The 26,531-nt window shown below is 40.5% G+C and overlaps 1 protein-coding gene across 1 annotated transcript in view; it reads right to left on the bottom strand.

The window, feature by feature from the left end:
* Positions 1-2,461: 2,461 nt before the first annotated feature.
* The window catches only part of ATF6 (activating transcription factor 6), a 246,416-nt gene continuing 222,346 nt past the window's right edge, over positions 2,462-26,531 (bottom strand). Inside the window, exon 16 of the mRNA XM_069546978.2 lies at positions 2,462-7,726. Within this exon, the coding sequence (XP_069403079.2) occupies positions 7,518-7,726 (209 nt within the window). The 3' untranslated portion in view covers positions 2,462-7,517. The remainder of the gene's footprint in view (positions 7,727-26,531) is intronic.

The following is a 26,531-nucleotide window of genomic DNA, read 5'->3' as shown; positions in this document are numbered from 1 at the left end:
AATAGGAAAAGGAGTACATCAAGGCTGTATATTGTCACCCTGCTTATTTAACTTCTATGCAGAGTACATCATGAGAAACCCTGGGCTGGAGGAAGCACAAGCTGGAATCAAGATTGCCGGGAGAAATACCAATAACCTCAGATATGCAGATGACATCCCCCTTATGGCAGAAAGTGAAGAACTAAACAGTCTTGATGAAAGTGAAAGAGGAGAGTGAAAAAGTTGACTTAAAGCTTAACATTCAGAAAACGAAGATCATGGCATCCGGTCCCATCACTTCATGGGAAATAGATGGGGAAACCGTGGAAACAGTGTCAGACTTTATTTTTTGGGGCTCCAAAATCACTGCAGATGGTGGCTACTGCCATGAAATTAAAAGATGCTTAATCCTTGGAAGAAAAATTATACCAACCTAGACAGGATATTAAAAAGCAGAGACATTACTTTGCCCACAAAGGTCCGTCTAGTCAAGGCTATGGTTTTTCCTGTAGTCATGTATGGATGTGAGACTTGGACTATAAAGAAAGCTGAGCACCAAAGAATTGATGCTTTTGAACTGTGGTGTTGGAGAAGACTCTTTAGAGTCCCTTGGACAGCAAGGAGATCCAACCAGTCCATCCTAAAGGAGATTAGTTCTGAATATTCATTGGAAGGATTTATGCTGAAGCTGAAACTCCAACACTTTGGCCACCTCATGCGAACAGCTGACTCATTTGAAAAGACCCTGATGCTGGGAAAGATTGAAGGCAGGAGGAGAAGGGGACGACAGAGGATGAGATGGTTGGATGGACTGAACTGAACTGAGACATAATTTCAAATCCTAGCTCTGGTATGTGCTAGTTGTGAGTTCTTAGGCAAGTTCCTTTTTTGCCCACTTTTTCATCTGTATTGTGGATAAACTACTTCATAAGGCTGCTGTGAAGTTTAGTGAACTAATGCTTCCAAATGCCTAGCACAATCTCTACTACAAGTTAAGTCTTCTATATGTATCAACCATCATCATGAAGCCAGCTAAGGGAAGCACTGTCTTCAGGCAATTGTGGAGATCACACCAAATGTGATGGAGTGAATGTGATGGAGTGAATAATACACTATAGATTTCCTATGGTTAGCAAAACATTGGAAGTGGTTTAAATTTCTAACGAAAAAGGACTAGTTTGATAAATTGCAGAGTATGTGCTAGAAGCGCCCTCTATTTCAGGCACCATGTATTGTGTAATCCAAATGTCAGCTGTGGTTATCCTTTGAGACCCCAAAATTGGCCTGAACACTATCCCACATACAGTGGGAAGTCCTGGAGGGATAATCCCACAGTGATTTGGTGGTGGGGTCCTGTGAGGGCCAGGGTATGGGGGGTGATATTTCCCTGGTCACTTCTGCTGCTTCATCGACTCTTCCATTTATGAATTATCTTGCTTTACTGTCTGCAAGCTTTTCTTCAGCACCAGTCAGACCACATTACATCCTATTTCCATTCTTTCACTCCCTCAAACAACACTGATTCAAAGGTGTGTGTGCAACAGGCTCACTGAATATTTGAGACAACGAAGAGGATTCACATTTTAGCACATTGAGCAGTGTGAAGTCTTTTTGCCCTCCTGTGACCAGGGAATCTTCTCATGAGTCCCTGAGAAGCTCCAGAATCCAGAGACCAAGTCCTATAGCTTTCATTCTTCTGCTGCCCAGGCCCCTACCCTCCAACGTGTGCTGACCTTCTCTGTAGAAGAGGGGATTTGAGGTGTTACTTTCCAAAGAAGCCTGATAAGGTATCTTAGGAAAGAAACATTTTTGCCTCTAAGAGAACCCTGTTGTGACTGTAATTTTGTATATTTGTGTACCTGGCCCCACAGGCTCCTTTAGGGCAGGTACCTATGCTCCATCTATGCCTCAGGAGGGGGAGCAATGGAGCAAATAAGAATCCATGCACTGAGTTAAACTGCTTGGGCCCAAATACTGGGTCTGCTGCTTACCAGTTAGGTGCCCACTGTAGGAAATGAGTAGTAGGGAGGATTGAGAAAAGATAAAAGGTAGAGAACATAGAGCAGTGTCTGAGGTATACCCTGGGTCCTCAGTAAATGCCTACACTGATTGTTCCCAGATGGATTCTGTGCTGTCAGTCTGCAGAGACCAGCTTCATGGACATGTCATTCCAAGCTAAAAAGAGGTCTTTGGTGTGACTGAGTAACTTGGTTTCCTAATGTAGAATGTCAAAGGATGAGTTTTTAGGCAATTGTTTTTCCCCTTAGTAAGACTGTAGTTTAAATATCTGGACACAATAAAGGAAACTTTTACTTAACCAGGTTGGGAATAAGAGTGGAAAAGAGCTCAATTGTTTCATCTAAATAGTAACAAGCCACAAAACCATGTCAGGCTTCCCTTGTCATTATTAATCACTTAACACTGCAGATTCATTTTGGGTCTTTTTTTTTTTCTCTCTTTCTACATACAGAACAAAACCAAACAAGTTTAAAAATTCTTTATTTGAATTTTAGACAAAGAACAAGTATTGCATTATAAAGACTTGCTTAAAAGCATATCATAGTCTGCTGTCATTGTTTCTTTATGTGTTGAAAACAAAACAAAAAATTTAAGGGAGAAAATGGTACATCTTTCCTCCACATTTTTACCCATTCTTAACTGAGCACAGATACAACCTTAGAAAGAAAGTCCTGGTGAAACGACATCTCTGACGCTCTCTATCGGGTTCTGATGGCCCCGCGGGAGAAGCGCTATCGGTCTCAGACTAACCATACTGCCAGTGTGATGACAAGTGACTAGCATCTCAGGCCAGTAGTACAGAGCAGTTTCCATCTAAAGTTCTATTCCCCCACCATCCCTCATGAAGACGGCTGACCTAGAAGTGAGGGCTGAGTGTGAGTTAAAAGGGTCCAATATACATCTGTTGCGAAAGTCAACCCACCACACTGTCTGAGATGACCCTGCTGGGCAAGACGCCACGCCGCCTGGTGTGCTTGTTGACCAATGGTCAGCAACATCACTGGGGCAAGCAGCAAGAGAGTGTGCTGTCTGCTGACCTTGGAAACGATGAACTATGATTTATTTACTCCTTGGCTCTCTATTTAATATAATGAAAAGTCTTTTACTGTGCTAAAGCTCTAAGGCTTCAAGGTAGCAAACCACTATGTTGGGTATGGTGCCCACTATTTGACAGTGACTAGCCATGCCCTGATTCACACACAGGACAAGTTTCCTGATCAAGACACCTTTGTCATCCTTCTTTCCATAAGTTCTGACAGAAAACCTGACAGATACTAACACACAGATATTAGAATTAACTGTGAAAAGTCCTAGTCTTGTCCAAAATAAAATTTATTTTAAGTTTAGTCATTAAAAATATAAGTTAACAGAATAGACTCTTTTTTCAGGTAAGAGAAAAGTGTTTTTTTTTTTTTTTTTTTTAATGTGCATAGTTCCATCTGGACTCTGGCAACGTTTTGGGTGGTAGTCCAATGTTCTATTTCCTAGAAAATTAAAAATTAATCTCAACCTCTAGGGGTGAGGGGAAATAGGAATTGCTCCCTCCCAAATATTATTAGGTGTAAGAATAAAAATTTCTTGTACTTCATTTTATCTCTTTAAGCTTTATTCTGCTTTTAAGGTAAAAGTTATAATTAGTATTCATATTAGCAGCGAAGATCCTAATTTCTGTAAATTAAAATGACTCAAGACTAACAGAAGTAGCATTTGGCAAAGAATGAGGGGTCTGTAGAGGGTCAAAAATGTCTATCAATTTTGGCATTAAGCTATCTTATTTGAGAGGTTAATTTGTATGAAAACGGCCAATAGGGTAGTATGCAAGGTCTCATTTGAAGCTGGGCCCTAGGACTCTGAGGAAGGAAGCTGAGCTGGCCCAGCAGTGTGCAGTGGAAAGAGGGCTTTCATGGTGGAAAATTCCCATGAGGTCAGACTGAAGGGGGCATGGACTCTAACTCTGGCTCTTCAGTAAAAGTGGTTACTTTTAATAGTTGACAGGGGAAGCTACTCTGAAACTTGGCAATGTGTTAGAAAGTCAAATATAATTACAAGTTTTTCTCTCTGATTGTCAAGTTTCACCACCTGAGGTTAGTAAAATAGTGAGAATCAGAAAATAGTACAAAAGCTGCAAACAGCTTGAGAGTTCTCCAGCTTTAATCACTCCAGATGCCACAGCAGCAGGGTCTTATCAGAGTGTCACTGCTGTGACTACTGGGGGTTCATTCCCCAGTAGGAGAGGCAGATTCAAGCCAGGAAAGTTTAATCGGGACAGTGTCTCTTTAAAAATGCTAGAAAAATCAGTTTGAATCCCAAATTTCTTGTCTGTTTCTAAGTAATGTTTATTCAGAACACTCAGGAATGACTCATGTAACATTGCTGCTTTCAAATACCTCTGTGTCTACTTCTTGCTAACAAGAGAAGGCAAAGCAATGCCAGCTTTGTTCTGAAGCCTGTAGTCATTTTTTTTTCTTTTTTTAAATTAGAAGATGCTCTGAGCTTTCGTAATCACAGGGAATTTCTTACTTGTGAAACGACAAACACTACCCAATAACATAAACTACAAGGATGGCAAGCAATATATTTCTTTCAAGATGATCCTCTCACAAACCCTAACTTTAGAAAGAGACATTTCACACTATGGTCCTAATGGAGCTGCGTCCCTGTTCTGCTGAGTGAGTTAACCCCCCCGGGGAAGCAGCTCCTGACATCTGACTCAGTAGGTAGCACAAGGGAACGTCTACTTCCATGAAGCCTTAAAAAGTCGCAACCAGGTGGGAAAAACATACCCAGAAGTCTTCACCATCACTTCCCAAGAAAGTAGTAGTACCAGTGCCCCAAAGGGCACAGCCATCTAGTAACAGGTGGACTTGACCTCTCCCTGACCCTATCTAATAGTCTCCCAAACTTGCAAAATACCACTTAAAGACTTAATAAATTAAAAAATTAAATAAATATACACCCACATATCTGCCATAATTCCTGGCTGCCATCCCCCAAAGGCAATCTCACCACAACAATTAAGGGAAAAAACAGCTTAATTTATTCATCAGGCACAGCAACTTTCCATTTCCTAAAGGACCTTGAGCTAGCGTACAGGCATTAAAATAAAAATACCATTATGCCCAGGGATTAGCAGTAGCCGTGACAGCAGTTTAAAAAATATAATATTTCTTTGTCCTTGTCAGTTGCCTTTCACTCATTTCCTGAAACTTTACCCTGAGGAAAATCCTGTTCCCACCTCTCAAAAAGATCAATTCCAGAATAGGTCATGACAAGGAGCAGAAAGGTCGGTGAGTGAAAGTAGGCAAGGCTCCCAGACTGCTTTTCATGGTCACTTCACAGGTACTCTTAATCCACACTTAACCCACCTGAAAGAGAGGCATTCAGGTGACACAACACGTAAGTCTTCAGTCTGGCCACTTGGTAAAATGAGCGCAGGAAAAGCTGGGAATGAAGGGGAAGAGTAAAAACGAGTGCTAAAACCAAGAACTCCACGTGATGGTTCGCTCTTGCGTGATTCAGTGCAAAGGACAGGAAGGAAGTACCGTCTATAATCACTCCACGCACACTTGTATGTGTATCCACTGTAATGACTACCTCAGTTCCAGGGGAAGACTGGCAGCTTGGGAATGACGGTGTCGCCACTAACTACTAGCCATGGCAGCAGCCTCTTGTTTGGAATAATACACAGGACAGAATGGGAAGGATCAGGGCCGGGAGAAGACATTCCAGGAGAAGACTGGCCTGCAGCCTAAAGGTCTTCTAGGCGCTTGCCTTCTATTTCTTGGTGCCCAGTAGAAGGAAGAGTGGCCCCCTGGGGAAGTGGCTCTTGTCTAAAATTGCCCAGGACAGGCAAATCAGAGTGGAGTGCTGCCCTGATTTAAAACGGTTTGTGCATACAGAAAAGGAGGCTACTGACACTTCTCAAACTCCAGATTCCCGAGGAACAGAGCAACAGAGCCCCCTACTTCCCCTCACAAGAGTTAAACTGATTTCCTCCAAAAGCATCTAACTGACTTAGAGAAGCATCACTGCCCAGACAGAAGTGCTGGTGGGCGCGTCTTCAGAATCATTTAGGAACCATGCTAATTTCACAGGCAGAAAACTAACTGGCTACCTGTAAATCCTTGAGGAGTTGATATATTTTCTCTGTTCTTTTCTTGCAGGGAGGAAGAGACTGATACAGTGTGGAATGGAAGGGAAGAAATCTCACCAAAGCAAGTCAATTAGGATAAGAAGCGGTGTTTGCAGAATGCATTCTGCTGAGAAACTGAAAAGTTTCAGAGGAGGAGAGGGTCAAAGACCCATTTTTGGAGCTAAAGGTAGAAATCACAGAGGAGAAGAAAGTAAAGTACAAGTGACCAAAGTAAGATATTTTTCTGTTTTGTTTTTGCTTTAATAAGGGAGGACAAAAAAGAACTAAATTCCTTCACTGCCTTTTCACTGGAGAACTGAAAATTACTGCCATATTATGGGATGCACTCCACCAGTAGGAATCTAATTTGCCTGTCTGCATAGTCTTAAAGGAGTAAATACCTGTCAATGCTCAAGAGAAATAACTTCTGTTTGTTTAAATCTAAAGTCACCTACATGCTCCTTACCTGAACTGGGTATCATATTAGAAGGTGTGTAGTGTGTGGAGATTCACAATAAAGTGAAGGACTTGTTCTGTGGTCTCTGAGGATCTGAATCAGATAAGCAAAGACATAAATACTTATGTGAGCTAACTCTTAGTGGCCCATGGTCCTCAGAATAAATGGCTTTAATTAAACTGCAGTCTCATCAAACTTTCAGTGTTTTAAATATATGTATTAATGGAGCTATCTCCTCTTTCAAAAAGATGCCCCCCCCCCCGTCTCTTCCATTTCATTATCTCAAATTCACTACCCTCCCCGCCCAATACAGTTGTTCTCGTGCCGTTTCAGGTGTGAACCACAAATCCCAAGATAAACTTTGCCACTGGAGGATTTTTCCTTTTACCTAACACTCCAAAGGGTTTGCCTCTCTTGGGGATGCTTTTGGCTCTGCTAGTTCTGACATTTGCTTTCCAATAAGCATACATCCACAATTGGTTTGCATTAAGTTGATGAAAGATCTAATCAGTGGAAACATCTGTGTGCTGTTAAATGAAAGTACGGTACCTATAAGCGAAATGGCAGAGAGGGGAAGCGGGTCTTATTTGAAAGAATATGACAATTTAAACACAAAACAAACACAAAGGGAAAAGTAATTCAGAAAAGTACAAGGGAAAAAAAAAATCTCCACCAGGCAGCGGTGAAGAATGCAGGGCCACCTATGCCCCTGGAGAACTGCTGCTTGCCTTGTGCCTGAGCTTCAGTGCTCTGCAAGTGGATAGGCAGATGGTGAGAAATAGAGCAGCGTCGTTTTTTCCTCTTCTATCTCTTGAACTCTATTATGAGACAGTTCTCTGCTTGCCACCGAGGCAAAAAGAAACATTTCTCTCACCCGCTCACCAGTCTGGCAGGGTCCCATTCTTAGTTTTCCAGTGTAGCCCCAGGGTACTATTGTAATGACTCAGGGATGGTGCTGACAACATGGGCTGCCTCTGGGGCTGCTGGAGGGGAACCAAAGAAGGTGTTGGTTTGATTCCTCTGCTGATCCCGGAGGTAAGGAGGAACTGACGAGCTTTTGATGTGGAGGATTCTGGTGTCCATCACCTGACAGTCAATCTGCATCATCACTTCGTAATCTTGCCCGTTGATCACATTCTCTGCAGAGAGGAATACACACAAGGAATAAATATTCAACAGAAGGTGAGATTCCGCAATAAGCGTCAATCCCAGGAAGACATCATGAACTCCAAGGTGTGAACTGTCAACACGCTTTCAAGGGTACAGAGAGAATTCATCAGTCACTAATCAGAGTTACAGGGCCGGGATGGGCTGTCCTCTCCTCAATTCTGGTTTCCAAACCACCTTCACTGACTCAGTAAGCGCTGGAGGCACTGTCAGAATTAATACTGCAGGTTACCCATTCACAGACATCGTATGTCTTGCATGCTTTCTATGCAGTGTATCACCATGACCGCAGCAACTGGAACAGGAGGAGATTCCAGATGCAGAGGGTGGGGAGTGGGTGTAGGGGGAAGAATACGTACGTCCTCTCCTTCTCTTTTAACAGTGGGAAGAGTAATTTGTCAAATGGACCACCATATCAGGTGAATCGTAAGGGGGCGTTGGCCAAGACTGCTTGGTTCAGTAATATTTCTAATTTCATTAAGATATTCCCAACTATGCATTTAAGGGTTAGAAATTAGGAACATAAAAATACAGTGAAGGCTATAATAATTTATCCCCTGATTTGTAATTCTGGGTGGTTTTTTCCAACTTGTAGTCAATGAAACTTGGCATAAAACTGATGGAAGAATTATAAATAGATAACATCTTTCAAGTCCAGCTGAACAGTCACAGCAATACAGTCAGAAGAAGGCTGGAAAGTCAACGTGGCATCTCAGTTTGCATTTTCAACCATGAATCCAAAGCTGGGTGTGGGGATCAGGGAGAATGCTGGCGAAGGCCTAGTCCTACACTGCCTTTTCATGAAGATGATACACAGCCAACCAGTGAGTTTTAAATTAAACATTTGGCTTCTCTAGGACAAAGAATTGAATTTAAAAGTAGAATTCTTTCTATTTCATTATCTTTTTATTTTTTTTTTATTTTTATTTTTTTTTTATCTTTTTATTTTTTATTTAATTTTTACTACTATACCATGTATGCCAAGTATTATAAATCCAGAGGAAGAAAATCCAAAGTTTGACATTTGATCCTCAGATTCCATTTATGTTTGGGAAAACTGAACTATGGAGTTTGTCTCTTACGAGGCAGGAAAAGATTTACAGGGATCACCTAATCCAGGGTATCTTAAAATAGGGTCTAATGCAAAGACTTCAGAGTCCATAAGTTTCCTGAAATTACATGTGAAGTTTTATTTGTGTGAGCATTTTTCTGGAGAGGGGGGTTACATCAGATTCTTAATGAGGTCTATCACCCCCTAAAGGTTAAAAACCATTAAATCTAATAAGCTATCAACTTTAAGTGCCTTGAGCAGATCATATATCCTATTTTAAAGCTAATGGAAGACATCATTCTTCCACTTTTATTGGCTGATTATTTCAATTTCTAAAATAGTCTCCACTGATGGTAAATTTCCCACTATAAGTCTTATAAGTCTCTTTGATTACGGTTAAAGCTAATTTCCTTCTTTCCCAGCCTTACTAGTGATGAAGAGCAGTCAGTTGCTGCTGGATATTAACTAACCCTACTTATTTTTTAAGACCATTGCTATGGAATTTTAACTCCAATTTTACAACTCCCGCTATTCTGTAATGGTTATCAAATCATTTACTTATCTTTAGAGAATTAAATCTGATTGCCTGTAAGTTAGCCAACGTTTCCCTATCCAGGTGTTTTCTTTTCTAAAAAGTAGGCAATGGAAGAAAGACAAGCTGCTAATGTATTTGGAGTTATTACGTTCAGAACATGTGATACGGTTCCGATTCCAAGGTACCGCACTAGTCATTTCCTTTTGGAACCATGGGCCCTCTCTTTTAGAAAAACTGAAAGATTGTATGTGTGTGTGCATGCACACACACACACACACACACACACACACACAGATGACCGAATAATGAAAAACACATGTAATAAGAGACATAATATACATTACTAATTTTTACTACTTTCCTGGATTGACTCAGAATCCAGATGACAGTTTAAGATCAAAACTAGCTTCTCTCATATAGCCCATACCACCTGCAGAAGTCATCAGAGCCCATGTGCCTGCTATGCTTTAAATTGATAACTGGAGTTCTTTAATATCTTAAATATTGGGAAGAGATGAAAAACCTGGTGATATGAGCTCAGATGCTTGGGGGAAAACTAAAGCTGTGTCATGATTCCAAAAACCTGGGAGTCCCTTGCCATGGCTGAAATGGCATCATTATTTTAAGCCGAACCAGGAGGCTCTGGAGAAGGCAATGGCACCCCACTCCAGTACTCTTGCCTGGAAAATCCCATGGATGGAGGAGCCTGGTAGGCTGCAGTCCATGGGGTCGCTGAGGGTCAGACACGACTGAGCAACTTCACTTTCACTTTTCACTTTCATGCATTGGAGAAGGAAATGGCAACCCACTCCAGTGTTCTTGCCTGGAGAATCCCAGGGACAGGGAAGCCTGGTGGGCTGCCGTCTATGGGGTCACACAGAGTCGGCCACGACTGAAGTGACTTAGCAGCAGTAGCAGCAGGAGGCTCAGGCTAGCTATGGTTCGGGAGGCTTTAAAATGGACTCTGTTCTTCACTCCTTTCTGAACTTTGAGGACAAGGAAATGACCAGCAATACCAGAAGAAGACTCTACCAGATAGGATATGAATGTCTTAAACCGAATTTAGGAAGCCATTCTATATGACAAACTGCTAATTTAGGGTTTAAAGTGACATACCATTAGGACTCCCAAGTTACTCACAACCTCTAAAAAAATGAGTGGCTCTAGCAATTTCTTTTCTTTGGTCCACTATGTGGGACCCTATAAAAGAGTCCTTTGGGGGTTTCAGTACTGACCCCCTTGCATAATGAGTGGGGTGGTCTCAACATTACTGATGAGGTTCTAATTATTTTAACTAAAGGAGAACAGAATGGGAAACAGCTTATGATAACTTGTGGTCTGGTAGGCCCTTCCCCTGTGCTGTCAGGCACACAGTCTGCTTCCAGCAGCAACAGAGAGACTCTGAAACTCTGAAATTTGCGCCTCACTGTGAATAATACAAGGGGTCTACAGGTGGTGCAATGGTAAAGAATCTGCCTGCCAATGCAGGAGATGCAAGAGACCCAGGTTTGAGCCCTGGGTTGGGAAGATGCCCTGGAGAAGGGAAAGGCTACCCACTCCTGCTGCTGCTGCTGCTGAGTCACTTCAGTCGTGTCCGGCTCTGTGCAACCCCAGAGACGGCAGCCCACCAGGCTCCCCCGTCCCTGGGATTCTCCAGGCAAGAACACTGGAGTGGGTTGCTACTTCCTTCTCCAATGCATGAAAGTGAAAAGTGAAAGTGAAGTCGCTCAGTCGTGTCCGACCCTCAGCGACCCCATGGACTGCAGCCCTCCAGGATCCTCCGTCCATGGGATTTTCCAGGCAAGAGTACTGGAGTGGGGTGCCCTTGCCTTCTCCACTACCTACTCCAGTAGTCCAGTATTCTGGCCTGGAGAATTCCATGGACTGTATATACAGTCCATGGGGTCGCAAAGAGTCAGACATGTCTGAGTGACTTTCACTTCACACTTCCAGTATTCTTGCCTGGAGAATTCCATGGATGGAGGACCCTGGTGGGCTTACTGTCCATGGGGTCACAAAGAGTTGGACCTGATTGAGAACACACATATGTGAATAATATATACCAGAGTAGGTTCTAACCGGAGAGGTGAGACCTGAAGATTCTGGTGGCTCAGGGAAGAGGGAGAGGAAAAGCCTCTGAAGGAAAATCCAGACAGGATGTGAGAGGCTGAGGATGGACTGCACACTCTCATTAAGGGCCAGGCTTCCATTATGAATGGGCAGCACCCCCAGAATAAGAGAAAACATAACAGTTTGTGGGCTTTCTGACAAGAGGGAACAAGGTAAATACTGGATTAGGGAGTTGTTAGAGCTGAGCTATGTGAAAAGATTGCTAAAACATTTTTTGTGTACTTAATGAAAAAAGACAGTGACTATTTGGGGAAAATAGAACTGAAAGACACAGTATGGAGCACAGATGGTAAAGGTTCGCTTTCCCTCTTGTACTGGCTAGCACTTTTTTGGGTGCTGCACAAGTGATATAACTAATCTTATGTTCTGGGCCTTCTGGAGTCAACACAATGAGAAGAAACATTGACCTGAGTCAGGAAAAAGGTATAAAATATGAATACTTCAAGTTCAAAATTAATCAGGCAAACAAAAAGGAAGAGGTGATTGACTTGAAACATGAGCACCAGAAAGTGATTCTGAATACCCAGAAGGACTGGGAAAGCATGAAAAAAAGCTCCTGGACAGTAGAGGTGCAAAAACTCTAGGCAGTGTGAAATTCTGAACGCCTGTAAACACACAGTAACTGAATTAAGAATGGCCTGCCAAGAGGCTGTTAGCTGGGAGATGACTAACATGTACATCAGAACCTTGACCATAAACAGAATTCAAATGCCTCAGAATTTTACAGAAAGCTTAACTCAGAAGCAAAACAAAACAAAACAAGGCTTCACCAGTGCTTTGTAAAGAAGTTATGTATGAGAAAACAGATTTCTATTCAGAATCAGACACTAATCCTAACAACAGGTAGCTTGCTCTGTGCAAGCTAGGCTGGTGACTGGCAGTAGGCTGTCGGTATCTGTGCCTGAATTCCGCGCGGTGTCAGGGGACATAGAAGGTAAATAAAAATACCCCCTTCCATGGATCACAAGAGATAACTTCATCCAAAACAAACAAACTGAAAAATCAGGAAAGAAACCCAAATGGGTAAGCAAGAGGAGACAAAGGGAATGGAAGGTGGGAACAGAATGAACAATAAAGTGGTAAAATATCACATATGTCCCGGTTGTGGCCATCCCAGGGAACCATGCGTTGGGAAAAAATGAAAAAGCTCTTTCTACTCTTCTACCCAAATTCTCCATTCAACTTCTTTTTAAAAAAATTAATTTAATTGTAGGATAATTACTTTACAATATTGTGATGGTTTTTGCCATACATCAATATGAATCAGCCATAGGTATACATATGCCCCCTCTATCCTGAAGCCCCCCTCCCATCTCCCTCCCGACTCTATACCTCCAGGATGTCACCAGAGCACCAGCTTTGGGTGCCTTGCCTCATACATCAAACTCACACTGGCTATCTATTTCATATATGGTAGTGTGTATGTTTCAATGTTATTCCAGTTTCAAGAACTTCTTCTAAGAACCTTCTATGAAAACTCCAATATTGATCTTTTCCTTTATAACCAATATATAAATATTCCATGTCACTGAATATGTTAAAATACTCATAGAAAGGAGGTTTGGCTCTTTTAAAAAATGTCTGGCATTTTTGAAGGTAGCAGGAGGGGATCACTGGTAGAGCTAGAACCTTTCCCTCATCAGAGGGGAAGAAGGCCGAGTGAGTAACTAACAGTCCTACTGCAGATGGGCCCCCCAGGTGACACCAGTGGTAAAGAAGCTGACTGCTAATGCAGGAGACACAAGAGACGTGGGTTTGATCTCTGGGTGGGGAAGATCCCCTGGAGGAGGGCGTGGCGGCCCACTCCATTTCTCTTGTCTGGAGAATCCCCTTGGACAGAGGAGCCTGCCGGGCTACAGTCATGGGGTCGCAGAGTTGGACACGACTCAAGTGACTTAGCAGGCAGGCATACTGCAGATGGAAACACAGAATACACTTCTGACTTGACTCTTTCCAGAGACATAAGGAAGAACACCTTCAGGAGCAAAGAGCGCCCAGTAACTACGATTGTCTGCCTTTTGCTGTTTCTCTGACAGTGGAGAGATTTCAGGCTGTGAGTGTCCAAGGGCAGGGAGGGACAGTGGGAGGGGCTTTATACATTTAACTATAAGACAAACCAGAATTTGTTAAGACATTTTAAAAATACATGTGTGCTTATTTTTTATTGATGTATAGTTGGTTTGCTCTATTACATAAATTTCAATTGTATGACATAATGATTCAGTATTTTTATAAATTATATTCCATTTAAAGTTATAAAATATTGGCTATATTCTCTATGCTTGTAGCTTATTTTATACATAGTCGTTTCTACTTCTTTATTCCCTAACTTACCTTGTTTCTCCCCACTGGAAACCACTGCTTTGTTCTCCATATCTGGTAGTCTGTTTCTGTTTTACTATATTCAGTTTTTTATTTTTTTAGATTCCACATATAAGTGATAACATACAGTATTTGTCTTTCTCTGTCTGATTAATTTCACTAAGCCTAAAAAGGTCCATCTAGTCAAGGCTATAGTTTTTCCAGTGGTCATGTATGGATGTGAGAGTTGGACTGTGAAGAAAGCTGAATGCTGAAGAATGGATGCTTTTGAACTGGGGTGTTGGAGAAGACTCTTGAGAGTCCCTTGGACTGCAAGGAGATCCAACCAGTCCATTCTGAAGGAGATCAGCCCTGGGATTTCTTTGGAGGGAATGATGCTAGAGCTGAAACTCCAATACTTTGGCCACCTCATGCAAAGAGCTGATTCATTGGAAAAGACCCTCATGCTGGGAGGGATTGGGGGCAGGAGGAGAAGGGGACGACAGAGGATGAGATGGCTGGATGGCATCACCAACTCGATGGACATGGGTTTGGGTGAACTCCAGGAGTTGGTGATGGACAGGGAGGCCTGGCATGCTGCGATTCATGGGGTCGCAAAGAGTCGGACACGACTGAGTGACTGAACTGAACTGAATACTCTTCAGGTCCATCTGTGTTGCTGCAAATGGCAACATTTCACTCTTTTTTATGGCTGAGTAGTCCTCTGTTACAGCTATATATACACCACATTTTCTTTATGCATTCATCTGCTGATGGACACCTAGAGTGCCTTCATATCTTGACTACTGTAAATAATGCTCTCATGAACACTGAGGTGCATGTGTTCTTTTGAATTAATGTTTTCATTTTCTTCAGATATATACTCAGAAGGGGAATTGCTAGATCATATGGTAGTTTTAGTTTTAGTTTCTTGAGGACACTCCATATTGTTTTCCATAGTGGCTGCACCAATTTACATTCCCGCCAACAGTGTATAGGGTTCGCTTTTCTCCACATCCTCTCCAACAGTTGTTATTTGTGGTCTTTTTGATGACAATCATTTTGATAGATGTGAGGTGATATCTCACTGAGGTTTTGATTTGCATTTCTCTAATAATCAGTGACGCTGAGCATTTTTTTTTCATGTGCTTGTTGGGCATCTGTATGAATGTCTATTCAGGTCCTCTGCATTTTTTTATTTGGGCTGTTTGCTTTTCCAACATTGAATTGTTATGAGCTGTTTATATATATTTTGGATAGTAACCCCTTACTGGTCATATCACTGCAAATATTTTCTCCCATTCTCCTGATTTGTCCCAAAATGGTTGTCTTCATTTTGTTGATGGTTTCCTTTGTTATGCAAAAGCTTTTAAGTTTAATTAGGTCCTATTTATTTACTTCTGCTTTTATTTCCTTTGCTTTAGGAGACAGATTCCTAAAAAATAGTGCTACAATTTTTGTCAAAGAGTGTTCTGCCTATGTTTTCTTCTAGGAGTTTCTATGGTTTCCAGTCTTACATTTAGGTTTTTAATCCATTTTGAGTTTATTTTTATATGCAGTACTAGAGAATGTTCTCCTTTAATTATTTTACATGTAACTGTGCAATTTTCCCAGCACCACTTGATGAAGACACTGTCTTTTCTCCATTGTATATTCTTGCCTCTCTTGTCATAGATTAATTGGCCATAAATGTGTGGATTTGTTTCTGGACTCTCTATTCTGTCCCACTGATCTATGTGTCTATATACAGAACCATACTGTTTTGATGACTGTAGCTTTGTAGTATAGTCTGAAGTCAGGAAGTGTGATGCCTCCAACTTTGTTCTTTCTTCTCAAGTTGCTTTGACTATTTGAGGTCTTTGGTGGTTCCACGTAAAATTTTTAGAATTGTTTGTTCTAGTCCTGTGAAAAATGTCATAGCTATTTTGATAGTGCAATAAATCTGTAGATTGCTTTGGGTAATATGGTCATTTTAACAAGATTAATTCTTCCAATTCTTGAACATTGAATGTCTTTACATTTATCTGTACTGTCTTCAATTTCTTTCATCAATAACTTATAGTTTTCAGAGTACAGGTCTTTTAACCTCCTTGGTTTAAATTTGTTGCTAGGAATTTTATTGTTTTTGATGCAAATGTAGATAGGATGCAAATGTAGACTTTTCTTGAAGTCTCTTGATAGTTCATTATTAGTATATAGGGAAATAAAATATTTCTTTAATTAATCTTGTATCCTGTAACTGACTGAACTCATTTATTAGTTTTTTGGTAGAGATTTCAGGGCTTTCTACATACAGTATCATGTCACAGTAGTGAGAGTTTTACTTCTTCCCATCCAATTTGTATGCCTTTTATTTCTTGTCTGATTAATATGGCTAGAACTTCTAACACCGTGTTAAATAGAAGTGGTGAGAGTTGGCATCCTTACATTATTCCTGAGTTTACAGGAAAGACTTTCAGCTTTTCTTGTTGAATATATTAACTATGGGTTTGTCATAAACGGCCTTTATTATGTTTATGTATGTTCCCAATATATTCACTGTGATGAGAGCTTTTATCATGAATGGATATTGAATTTTTTCAAATGCTTCTGCATCTGTTAAGATAATCATGTGATTTTTAGCCTTCATTTTGTTAATGTGATGTACCACATTAATCGATTTATAGATATTGAGCCATCCTTCCATCCCTGGAAGAAATCCCACTTGCTCATGGTATATGATCCTTTTTACATATTATTTATTGAATTTGGTTTGCTAATACTTTGTTGTAGATTTTTGCATTTATAGTCATCAGAAATGTTGGCCTGTGATTTTTTTTTCATAATATCTTTCATAGTATCTGATTTTGGTGTCAGGGTAATGGAGGCCTCACAGAATGAATCTGGATGTGTTCTCTCCTCTTCAGTTTTTCAGAATAGTTTGAGTAGAGGTATGAATAAAATTTGTTAAATATTCCATGATTGCTATATTTCTGAACAATGGAGAGACAGATGAGAAAGAACTTACCTAGTTAGAAGATCTATAATAATTTCATTTTTAAAATGTATGGGCCTACAATAATGTACATAAAACCCACCAACCTTTAAGGAAGACATGTAGTGGTCATGATGATTGAAGGGAACTACTAGAATTTAATGGGCAGGGGTCAGGAGGCTGAACAGTCTGCCTGTTGAGCACAAGAACAGTCCCTTGCAAAACTGTCCTATATCTCATACAATATTTGTGTAGGCTAAAGAAATCTGATTATTACTATATTAATAAACTCACTGCTTTATATTTAAATATAAAGCATTTTTACATGGGTTTTTATATATACTAAAATCAAGGAATAAACTACTGAATAATTTATTTAATAACATTTAGTGCTTTGGTTTGCCAGACATTGTTCATCTAATACTCAAAACAACCTCCTAATTCAGGCATTATTATTCTCATTTTATAGATGAGAAAACTGGAGCATAGAACTGTCATGCAACTAGCTATACAACAAGGAAATGGCAGAGCAGGAAGTTCAAACACAGTCAGAGTGTCTTTAGAATACATTCTTACAAACTACTCCACTATGTTGGGACTTTTTTTTTTTTTAACGTAACTGAGATTTGTTTATCATCATTTCAGGAAAGCACATAACTTAATGGCAAGTATACCCTTAGTATCTGGTCACTATCAGGAAACTCTAGTATCAGTTTGCATTTGTAGCTGTTGCATTCCCAGTCATAATATGTACTGGTTGAACCACCTGACTTGTTCACTGTGTATTCTAATGCAATATAAGCATTATATTTATAATGCTTGAACATTATATATATTTATCCATTCAACAAATATTTACTGCATTCCTACCACGTGCCAGGCACTGAGGACACAGAAGTGAACAAAACAGCAAAAACAAAACAAAAAAACACCTTATTCTCATAGTTTAACCCTTATAAAAGGTGAAAGTGAGGCTGGAGACAGAAAATAAATAAGTATACGGAATGTTGAATAAGTGGTACAAGTAGAAGCAAAGCACCGAAGGTGGTCAGGGAGTGCGGGTGGCGGTGTGAGGAGTGGCTTGCAGTTTAGATGTGGTGCCGGTGGAGCTTCACTGAGAGGGCGACTTCTGAATAAGGACCTCAGGAGGTGAGGAGTGAGCCACGCAGCTATCAAGGGAGAAGTCAAGCAATACATGTCTGAGATTCCATGACATTTTAGTGGAGAGAACAGGCAAGCAGTAGGAAATAAGGGTGAGGACTGACTGGCAGGAGAAAACAGGGTTAGAACTGTAATTTTGGAGTTTATTTGCAGACAAGACAGATGGAGTCCTGAAACCAAATGGTACTCCTGGGGAAAAAAGATAGGAACATGTGTGTTAAAAAGGATGGGCATGAACCCAGAGAATGGGAGAAAATAATTCCTTCATTTGCAAATAATCTTCAAAATATACAAACAGCCCATGCAGCTCAATAAAAAAAACAACAACCAACCTAATAAAAAAAGAGCTGGAAAATCTAAATAGGCATTTCTCCAAAGATATACTGATGGCTACAAAGCACATGAAAAGATGCTCCAACATCACCTATTATTGGTGAAATACAAATCAAAACTACAATGAGGTATCACCTCACACCAATCAGAGTGGCCATCATCAAAAAATCTGCAAACAATAAACGCTAGAGAGAGTGTGGAGAAAAGGGAACCATCCTACATTGTTGGTGGGAATGTAAATTGGTATAACCACTATGGAGGACAGTACGGAGGTTCCTTTTCAACCTAATCCCAAAGAAAGGCAATGCCAAAGAATGTTCATACTACCACACAATTGTACTCTTCTCACATGCTAGCAAAGTAATGTTCAACATTCTCCAAGCTAGGCTTCAACAGTGTGTGAACTGAGAACTTCCAGATGTTCAAGTTGGATTTAGAAAAGGCAGAGGACAAAGAGATCAAATTGCCAGTATCAGTTAGATTGTAGAGAAAGCAAGAAAATTCCAGAAAAACATCTACTTCTGCTTCATTGACTACACTAAAGCCTTTGAAGGTGTGTGGATCACAACAAACTGTGGGACTACCAGAGCACCTTACTTACCTCTTGAGAAATCTGCATGCAGGTCAAGAAGCAACAGTTATAACCGGACATGGAACAAGACTGGTTCCAAATCGGGAAAGGAGTACTTCAAGGCTGGATACTGTCACCCTGCTTATTTAACTTATATGCCGAGTACATCATGTAAAATGCCAGGCTGGATGAAGCACAAGCTGGAATCAAGACTGGTGGAAAAAATATCAATAACCTCAGATATACAGATGGACACCACCCTTATGGGAGAAAGTGAAGAGGAATTAAAGAGCTTTTTGATGAAAGTAAAAGAGGAGAGTGAAAGAGCTGGCTTAAAACTCAATATTCAAAAAACGAAGATTATGGCAACCAGTCCCATCACTTCATGGCAAATAGATGGGGAAACAATGGAAACAGTGACAGACTTTATTTTCTTGGACTCCAAAATCAATGCAGATGGTGACTGCAGCCATGAAATTAAAAGACGCTTGCTTCTTGGAAGAAAAGCTATGACCAACCTAGACAGCATATTAAAAAGCAGAGACATTAGTTTATTGATAGAGGTCTGTATATTCAAAGCTATGGTTTTTTCAGTAGTCACGTATGGATGTGAGAGTTGGACCATAAAGAAGGCTGAGCACTGAAGAACTGATGCTTTTGAAGCATGGTGTTGGAGAAGACTCTTGAGAGTCCCTTGGACAGCAAGGAGATCCAGCCAATCCATCCTAAAGGAAATCAGTCCTGAATATTCATTGGAAGGACTGATGCTGAAGCTGAAGCTCCAATACTTTGGCCACCTGAGGCGAAGAACTGACTCATTTGAAAAGACCCTGATGCTGGGAAAGACTGAAGGCAGAAGGAAAAGGGGATGACAGAGGATGAGATGGCTGGATGGCATCACCGACTCGATGGACATGAGTTTGAGCAAGCTCTGGGAGTTGGGGACAGACAGGGAAGCCTCGCGTGCTGCCGTCCAGGCATGCTGGGTTGCAAAGAGTGAGACACGACTGAGCGACTGAACTGAACTTAAAAAACGAAATATAGAACTACTATATGATGCAGCAATCCCACTCCTTGGCATGTATCTGGAGAAAACTGTAGTATGATAAGTTACATGCATTCTGATGTTTACTGCTGCACAGTTTACCATAGCCAAGACATAACTAAAGAAGGTGTGGTATATATGTACAATAGGATAGCACTCAGCTGCAAAAAAGAACAAAATAATGTCATTTGCAGCAACACAGATGGACTTAGAGACTGTTATACTGAGTGAAGAAGTCAGACAAAGACAGACAAATATCATATGATATGGCTTATATGTGGAATGTGAAAAAAAAAAAAAGGTACAAATGAACTAACTTATAAAACAGAAATAGAGTCCCTTGTAGAAAGCAAACTTGTTACCAGGGGGGAAAGGGGAGAGGACAGATAAACTGGGAGACTGACATACACACACTTCTATATATAAAATGAAAGTGAAATTGTAGTTGCTCAGTTGTGTCCGACTGTTTGCGACCCCATGGACTGTAACCCGCCAGGTTCTTCTGTCCATGGGATTCTCCAGGCAAGAATACTGGAGGGGGTTGCCATTCCCCTCTCCAGGGGATCTTCCTGACCCAGGGATCAAACCCAGGTCTGCCACACTGCAGGTAGATTCTTTACCATCTGAGCCAGAAGGGAAGCCCCCATATATAAAATAGCTACTGCACAGCCCAGGGAACTCTACTCAATACTCTGTAACATCCTTTATGGGAATAGAACCTGAAAAAAAAAGAGTAGATATACGTGTAACTGATTCATTTTGCTGTATACCTGAAACTAACACAGCATTGTAAATCAATTATACTTCAATAAAATTTTTTTAAAAAGAATGATGAACATGAAGGAAAAGAGTAGATCTGTGGTTTTATCTGATCACCAAGAATACTTTCAACTGAGAAACCAAACTCAGTTTGTAATCTTCATTCATTCATTCAACAAATGTTTACATGCTAACTATAGGCCAGGCATGGTTACAGACTTTTAAAAGCATTCAGATCCTATTTTCTGTATCCAAATTAAACAGAGGGAGAATTTTCTAAAGGAAAATGGGTCACCAAACTGTCCACCAACATTTACTAAGTGCCTTAAACTGTAAGGAATTACATAAGAAAATGAGGTTTCTCCCTTTATGCAGCTTACAGGAGTGTTTCAAAAGCAACAAAATCACATTTAAAATATTGGTGAAACATCAAACAAGTGCATTTCCTCAGAAAAGCCTTTCTTCTTACTACCAAAACTCAAGTAGCATCCTCAAATCACATCAGTTATTTTCCTTCATAGCACTTATCACAACCTATAATTAAACACTGGCTTATTTACTTGTTTATGAATATATGCCTCCCCTACTAGATCATCAACTCCATAAACTCAAAGAGTATGTCTGTTCATTCACCGCTACATATCTGGAATTAGCAACATCTCTTTCCAGCAGACAATGAAAAATACAGAACATGGTTAAGAAGGCTGTCCTTCATACTTGCTAGTTATGTCATCAGGTAATTCTTTGCCCTATGAAAGTTCCATCATTCTTGACTCCAACTTGAGAAAGTGTCATCCTAGAATACTTCCAGAAATGGTAGCAACAAAGAATTTCTAACATCCTCAAACACAAAAATAATCCTATTAAGACCTCTGAAACACAGCCAAAGTCACTTTTCTTCAACCTCAAGTTTATCTTCTCAATTCTTAACCACCAACAATGACTCCTTTAAAGGTGACCAGATGAAATTTATCCCCTGGGAAATTTACAGAAAAGTTTAAGCTGTACATGGTCACGTTCCTACCTTTTCTCAAATTCAGCTCCTCCAGGGCTTTTGATACTTTGCTGGAATGATTTCAGGAAATCTGACTATAATTGTTCAGATTCCATAACAATTGTTCATAATTCCAAAACAATTCCATAGTTGTTCAAAGACTAATGGTATTAGTTTTGCTTTACCCTGGATTTGCCTAGTCTCTGCCTGAAAATGCTGCCCACATATGTGAGAGGTTTTTTCCATCAGATCATAAAAAGAGTTACATTTCATTGATCTTCAACAGCCCCTGACAGATCATTAAATGGATATGACAAAATTACTCATTTTGCTTCAAACTGGATTTCTAGACTACCAAACGGAAATCTGATTATGTAATTTCAATTAGCCTGAAAAACTGAGAACAAGTGAACTTCAATATGAGTGGCAACAAAGGGACCCATGAGAACACTGGGTTGGGGTTAAAATTCATTCTGAAAGCTGAATGAACTAGACATAGGAGCTGATTTGTTGCCCTAAGACGCAGTTCGGAGTTCTAGCCTGGGACCTGGGCCTAATTCTAGCGATGACCAATGTTATTGCTTCAAATAATTAAATTGCTTGGCATCAAGTACTAGAAAAGTGTTTCATGGTATCACAATCTGCAATTTGAGACCCATAAGAACAGAACCAATGTTCAAAGGGACTTCCTTATAAAACCAGAACACTTGGAAGAACTACCCCACAGGCAGATTAAGAACCAAACCTCTGCAATTACTAACATTGGGTCAAAGAGCACTCTTTCTTCTGAAAAACTGTGGCTCCATGCTGCTGCTAAGTCACTTCAGTCATGTCCGACTCTGTGCAACCCCATAGACGGCAGCCTACTAGGCTCCCCCGTCCCTGGGATTCTCCAGGCAAGAGTACTGGAGTGGGTTGCTGTTTCCTTCTCCAATGCATGAAAGTGAAAAGTGAAAATGAAGTTGCTTAGTTGTGTCTGACCCTTAGCGACCCCATGGACTGCAGCCTTCCAGGCTCCTCCGTCCAGGGGTTTTCCAGGCAAGAGTACTGGAGTGGGATGCCATTGCCTTCTCCCAATAATTGCATTCAAAATTAAAATGTTAATCACAGCACTGTTCATAATAGCCAGCACATGGAAGCAACCTAGATGTCCATCAGCAGATGAATGGATAAGAAAGCTGTGGTACATATACACAATGGAGTATTACTCAGCCATTAAAAAGAATACATTTGAATCAGTTCTAATGAGGTGGATGAAACTGGAGCCTATTATACAGAGTGAAGTAAGCCAGAAAGAAAAACACCAATATAGTATACTAATGCATATATATGGAATTTAGAAAGATGGTAATGATAACCCTCTATACGAGACAGCAAAAGAGATACAGATGTATAGAATGGACTTTTAGACTCTGTGGGAGAGGGAGAGGGTGGGATGATTTGGGAGAATGGCATTGAAACATGTATACTATCAGGTAAGAAACGAATCGCCAGTCTATGTTCGATACAGGATACAGGATGCTTGGGGCTGGTGCGCGGGTATGATCCAGAGAGATGATATGGGGTGGGAGGTGGGAGGGGGGTTCAGGATTGGGAACTCATGTACACCCATGGCTGATTCATGTCAATGTATGGCAAAACCAATACAGTATTGTAAAGCAAAACAAAGTAAAAATTAAAAAAAAAATAAAAAATAAAATTAATACATGGGAATTATATATTCTTCTCAGAGCATCAAAATGGCTTTCTCTGTAATATTTCTGCCCATTGTGTTGGGCAGGCTCAGCTTCTACAAGGAATCATTAAATCAGAATTACAGAACATGAAGGAACCTGAGGCCTGATATTGTCATATTGCTCTCAGCCTAGTAAAAAGTCTAGCATATGTTTTATTCATAAAATGGAATCTTAAAATATTTTGGAAATGACAGTCACCCAATATCAGGTACATGCCGGAAAACACATTCACATTCTAGAAACAACTGCCAACAGGTTAAAATGCATGAAACCTGACATGGTATTGTAACTGTAGACTAAAAACCAACTAAGTGAAATATATATATATATATATATATATATATATATATATATATATATATATATACACATACATACATACATATACACACACACACAGACACACATATATATATACCCAGAAAGTGGTTTGTGTAACACGGAAGGCTGCCATTCTTCATATTCTTTCAATAGGAAGAAGTGTCTTTTCCTTTCCACACCTGCTCAGATATAAAGCCTGCTTAATGTCACAGAACAGGTGAGGGGCCCTGTAAACTTTGAAGGCTTCTCAGATACACCCACTTCTGAAGTCCATTTAACTTAGACAGCTCTTAGGAGGAGTCACAGTAGAAAGTCAGCTCCCTGAGGACAATGAATTTTTATCCATTTCTCACTGCTGAATCCCCAGTGCTTGGCACACAGAAGGTACTCAATAGGCATTTTAAAATAAATGAATGAATGAGGCTTTGATTGTGTGGAAGTGTTCCCATAGGACGCTGACTTACAGAGGGTGCTGGAAGTATTCTCCTCTACCACATTCACAGAACTGAGCTCAACAAGAATGAGAGTAAGGCAGCTTCCTCAGGAGGGACACACTCTTCTGTGGGTTCAGTTTTTAACTAGAGAATTCCCCCCTCTCTCAAAAAAGGGGCAGGAGCGGAGGTGAGAGAGAGGTGGAGACCAGGTTCAGAGGTCAATGTCCACCAGGTTATTTGCCGTTCTGGGTCTCATTTTCTACACTGCAATGTCTGCAGTTCTCAGTCTGCAGGAAACCGTGTTGCTTTTCAACTACATAATGTTCTGAAAAGCCTAGAACTCCCCAGTTTTCTGTGTTTACTCCCCACTGTTACAACTGATAGTTCTGTAGGCTTACATAAGCAAACCCCAGGAAACAGGGCTTCTTAAAGGTGTCTGCATTTATAAATAGCTCTACTGCTCTGTTTAAGCGCTGTAACATGCAGTCCTGCCTCCAGGCAAGTTTCATTAACAATGTGTGTGCATGCGTGCGTGCATGCGTATGTGTTCAGTCATATCCAACTCTTTGTGACCCCATGGACTGTAGCCTGTCAGGCTCCTCTGTCCTTGGTTTCCCAGGCAAGAATACTGGAGTGGCTTGTCATTTCCTACTCCAGGGGGTCTTCCTGACCCAGGAAGCCAAACAGCATTTTGGAAAAATTTAAAGTGAATTAACTATAAAATGCTCTGATCAATAAATGTCATGTGATTTGCTGAGCAAACAATGAGAACGGGGTGTGAAGGTTAATCCTCAGGTGAAGTCTAGTAAGCTTCCTGCTCTCATTTTTTTTCACAAACTAAACTCACAAAAGCAGAGGGTGCTTGTTTTTTTTTTTTTTTAAAGATAAGACCTGCTACATAAAAAATGATAAATACTGGATTAAAAATGGGTACAATTTAGTACATGTCACATTCCAGTGTTCTACTCAGCTATGAAGATGACAAACCCTGCTGAAAACCTAAAAACTTAAGCCTGCTCCATCCCCCAAGGCCCATGTGGAATGTATGCCACATACACTCTGAGAATAGCTTCAAGACCAATTTCCCAGAGACTCCTGGTATCAACTATGATACTCAAACCAGAAAGAGATTTTTTGATCAAGGATGTCATTTTGATTTTTTGAACTCAGAGAATTTCTCATGCTCTCTCATGGAACAGGGCCTAATTGGCGTCACTGCTACAGTCGAAGCATGATCTTCTTAGAGGATCTTTAGTTGTCTCACAGCAGTGCAACATCATGGACACAGGCTCCTCCTCACACTCCAGTTTGTTAAAGACTCTTCGGGTTTGCAGTCAGGTATCCTGTTCCGTCTCATGTAAATACTTACGTAGGAGAACAGAAAATGTGCTCATGAAAGCTGGTGGCTGTGCCTTCAGTGGATCCAGCATGGTGTCAGGGCAGGCACTGCTTTCAGCTGAAATGTCTAACCAAATCCCTGATCATCCACAGAACTAGCAAATGATTACACGACACAGTTCCTATTGGTAAGTAGTTTGCAATCAAGTTGGCAGATAAAATACACAGAGGAAGAAAACACTAATATCAGTTCAGAAGGAAGATATTCTAAAATTACTGAAAAATTACAGCAATTTGCTTGTATGCAATAGAAATTAACAATGATAAGCTTATTAGGATCCTATCTGTAGTTCTGTTATGACAGACAATTATACTTTCTCTTAGTGAAAAGTCATGTAAGAATAAATACAGCAGTGGTTGGTTGGTGTTTTGGAAACTGCATGACCTGTGAAATCCAAACGCTGGCTGGTATGGTGACAGGCGTAATGGTTATAATAAATTAACTTCAGTTCAAGCAAAGAACTTAATACAGTTGCCTCTAAGTGCAGCTATAAAAGTGCTTGAGGATAAGGAGAAAGAAGAGATTAATTCTTTCTGGAGAAAATGGAAATTCAGTAAGAGAAAGGTGACTTAGGAGGCTGATGTTTTATTGTCTCGGGGTTTTTTTGGCTGTGTGGCATGTGGGGTTCTCACTGGGAGTGCAGATTCTTAACCACTGAACCACTAGGGAAGTCCCTGATGTTTTTGTTTTATTTTATTTCCAAATAAAAGTTTTGGTTTGATTACTGATCAAATCCCAAATTGAGTAATTAGCTTACCATTCTTACTTTCTCAAACTTGTTCTACCTTGTCATGGGTCATGGCAGGCTCACTTAGTCACAAACCATTGTGCAAACAGCATAACAGGACTAGGGTCACAAAACTTACTCAAGTTGCACATTTAAGACCTGATATTTGTCAAGGAGCTTGGAGAGCTGCCTTCTGCTCATAAGGATATGCACAGCACCTCCAAATAACTAGACTCCCTCCACAGAGAGAATTTTTACGAAAGAAACTGAGATATATTGCAAAACAACTGCCTTTCGCCTTCTTTG

Source organism: Ovis canadensis, chromosome 1 (assembly GCF_042477335.2).
Source record: "Ovis canadensis isolate MfBH-ARS-UI-01 breed Bighorn chromosome 1, ARS-UI_OviCan_v2, whole genome shotgun sequence".
In the NCBI taxonomy this organism is placed as follows: domain Eukaryota; kingdom Metazoa; phylum Chordata; class Mammalia; order Artiodactyla; family Bovidae; genus Ovis; species Ovis canadensis.
The sequence above is the reverse complement of the archived record's forward strand: the minus strand, read 5'-3'. Positions and strand labels throughout refer to the sequence as shown.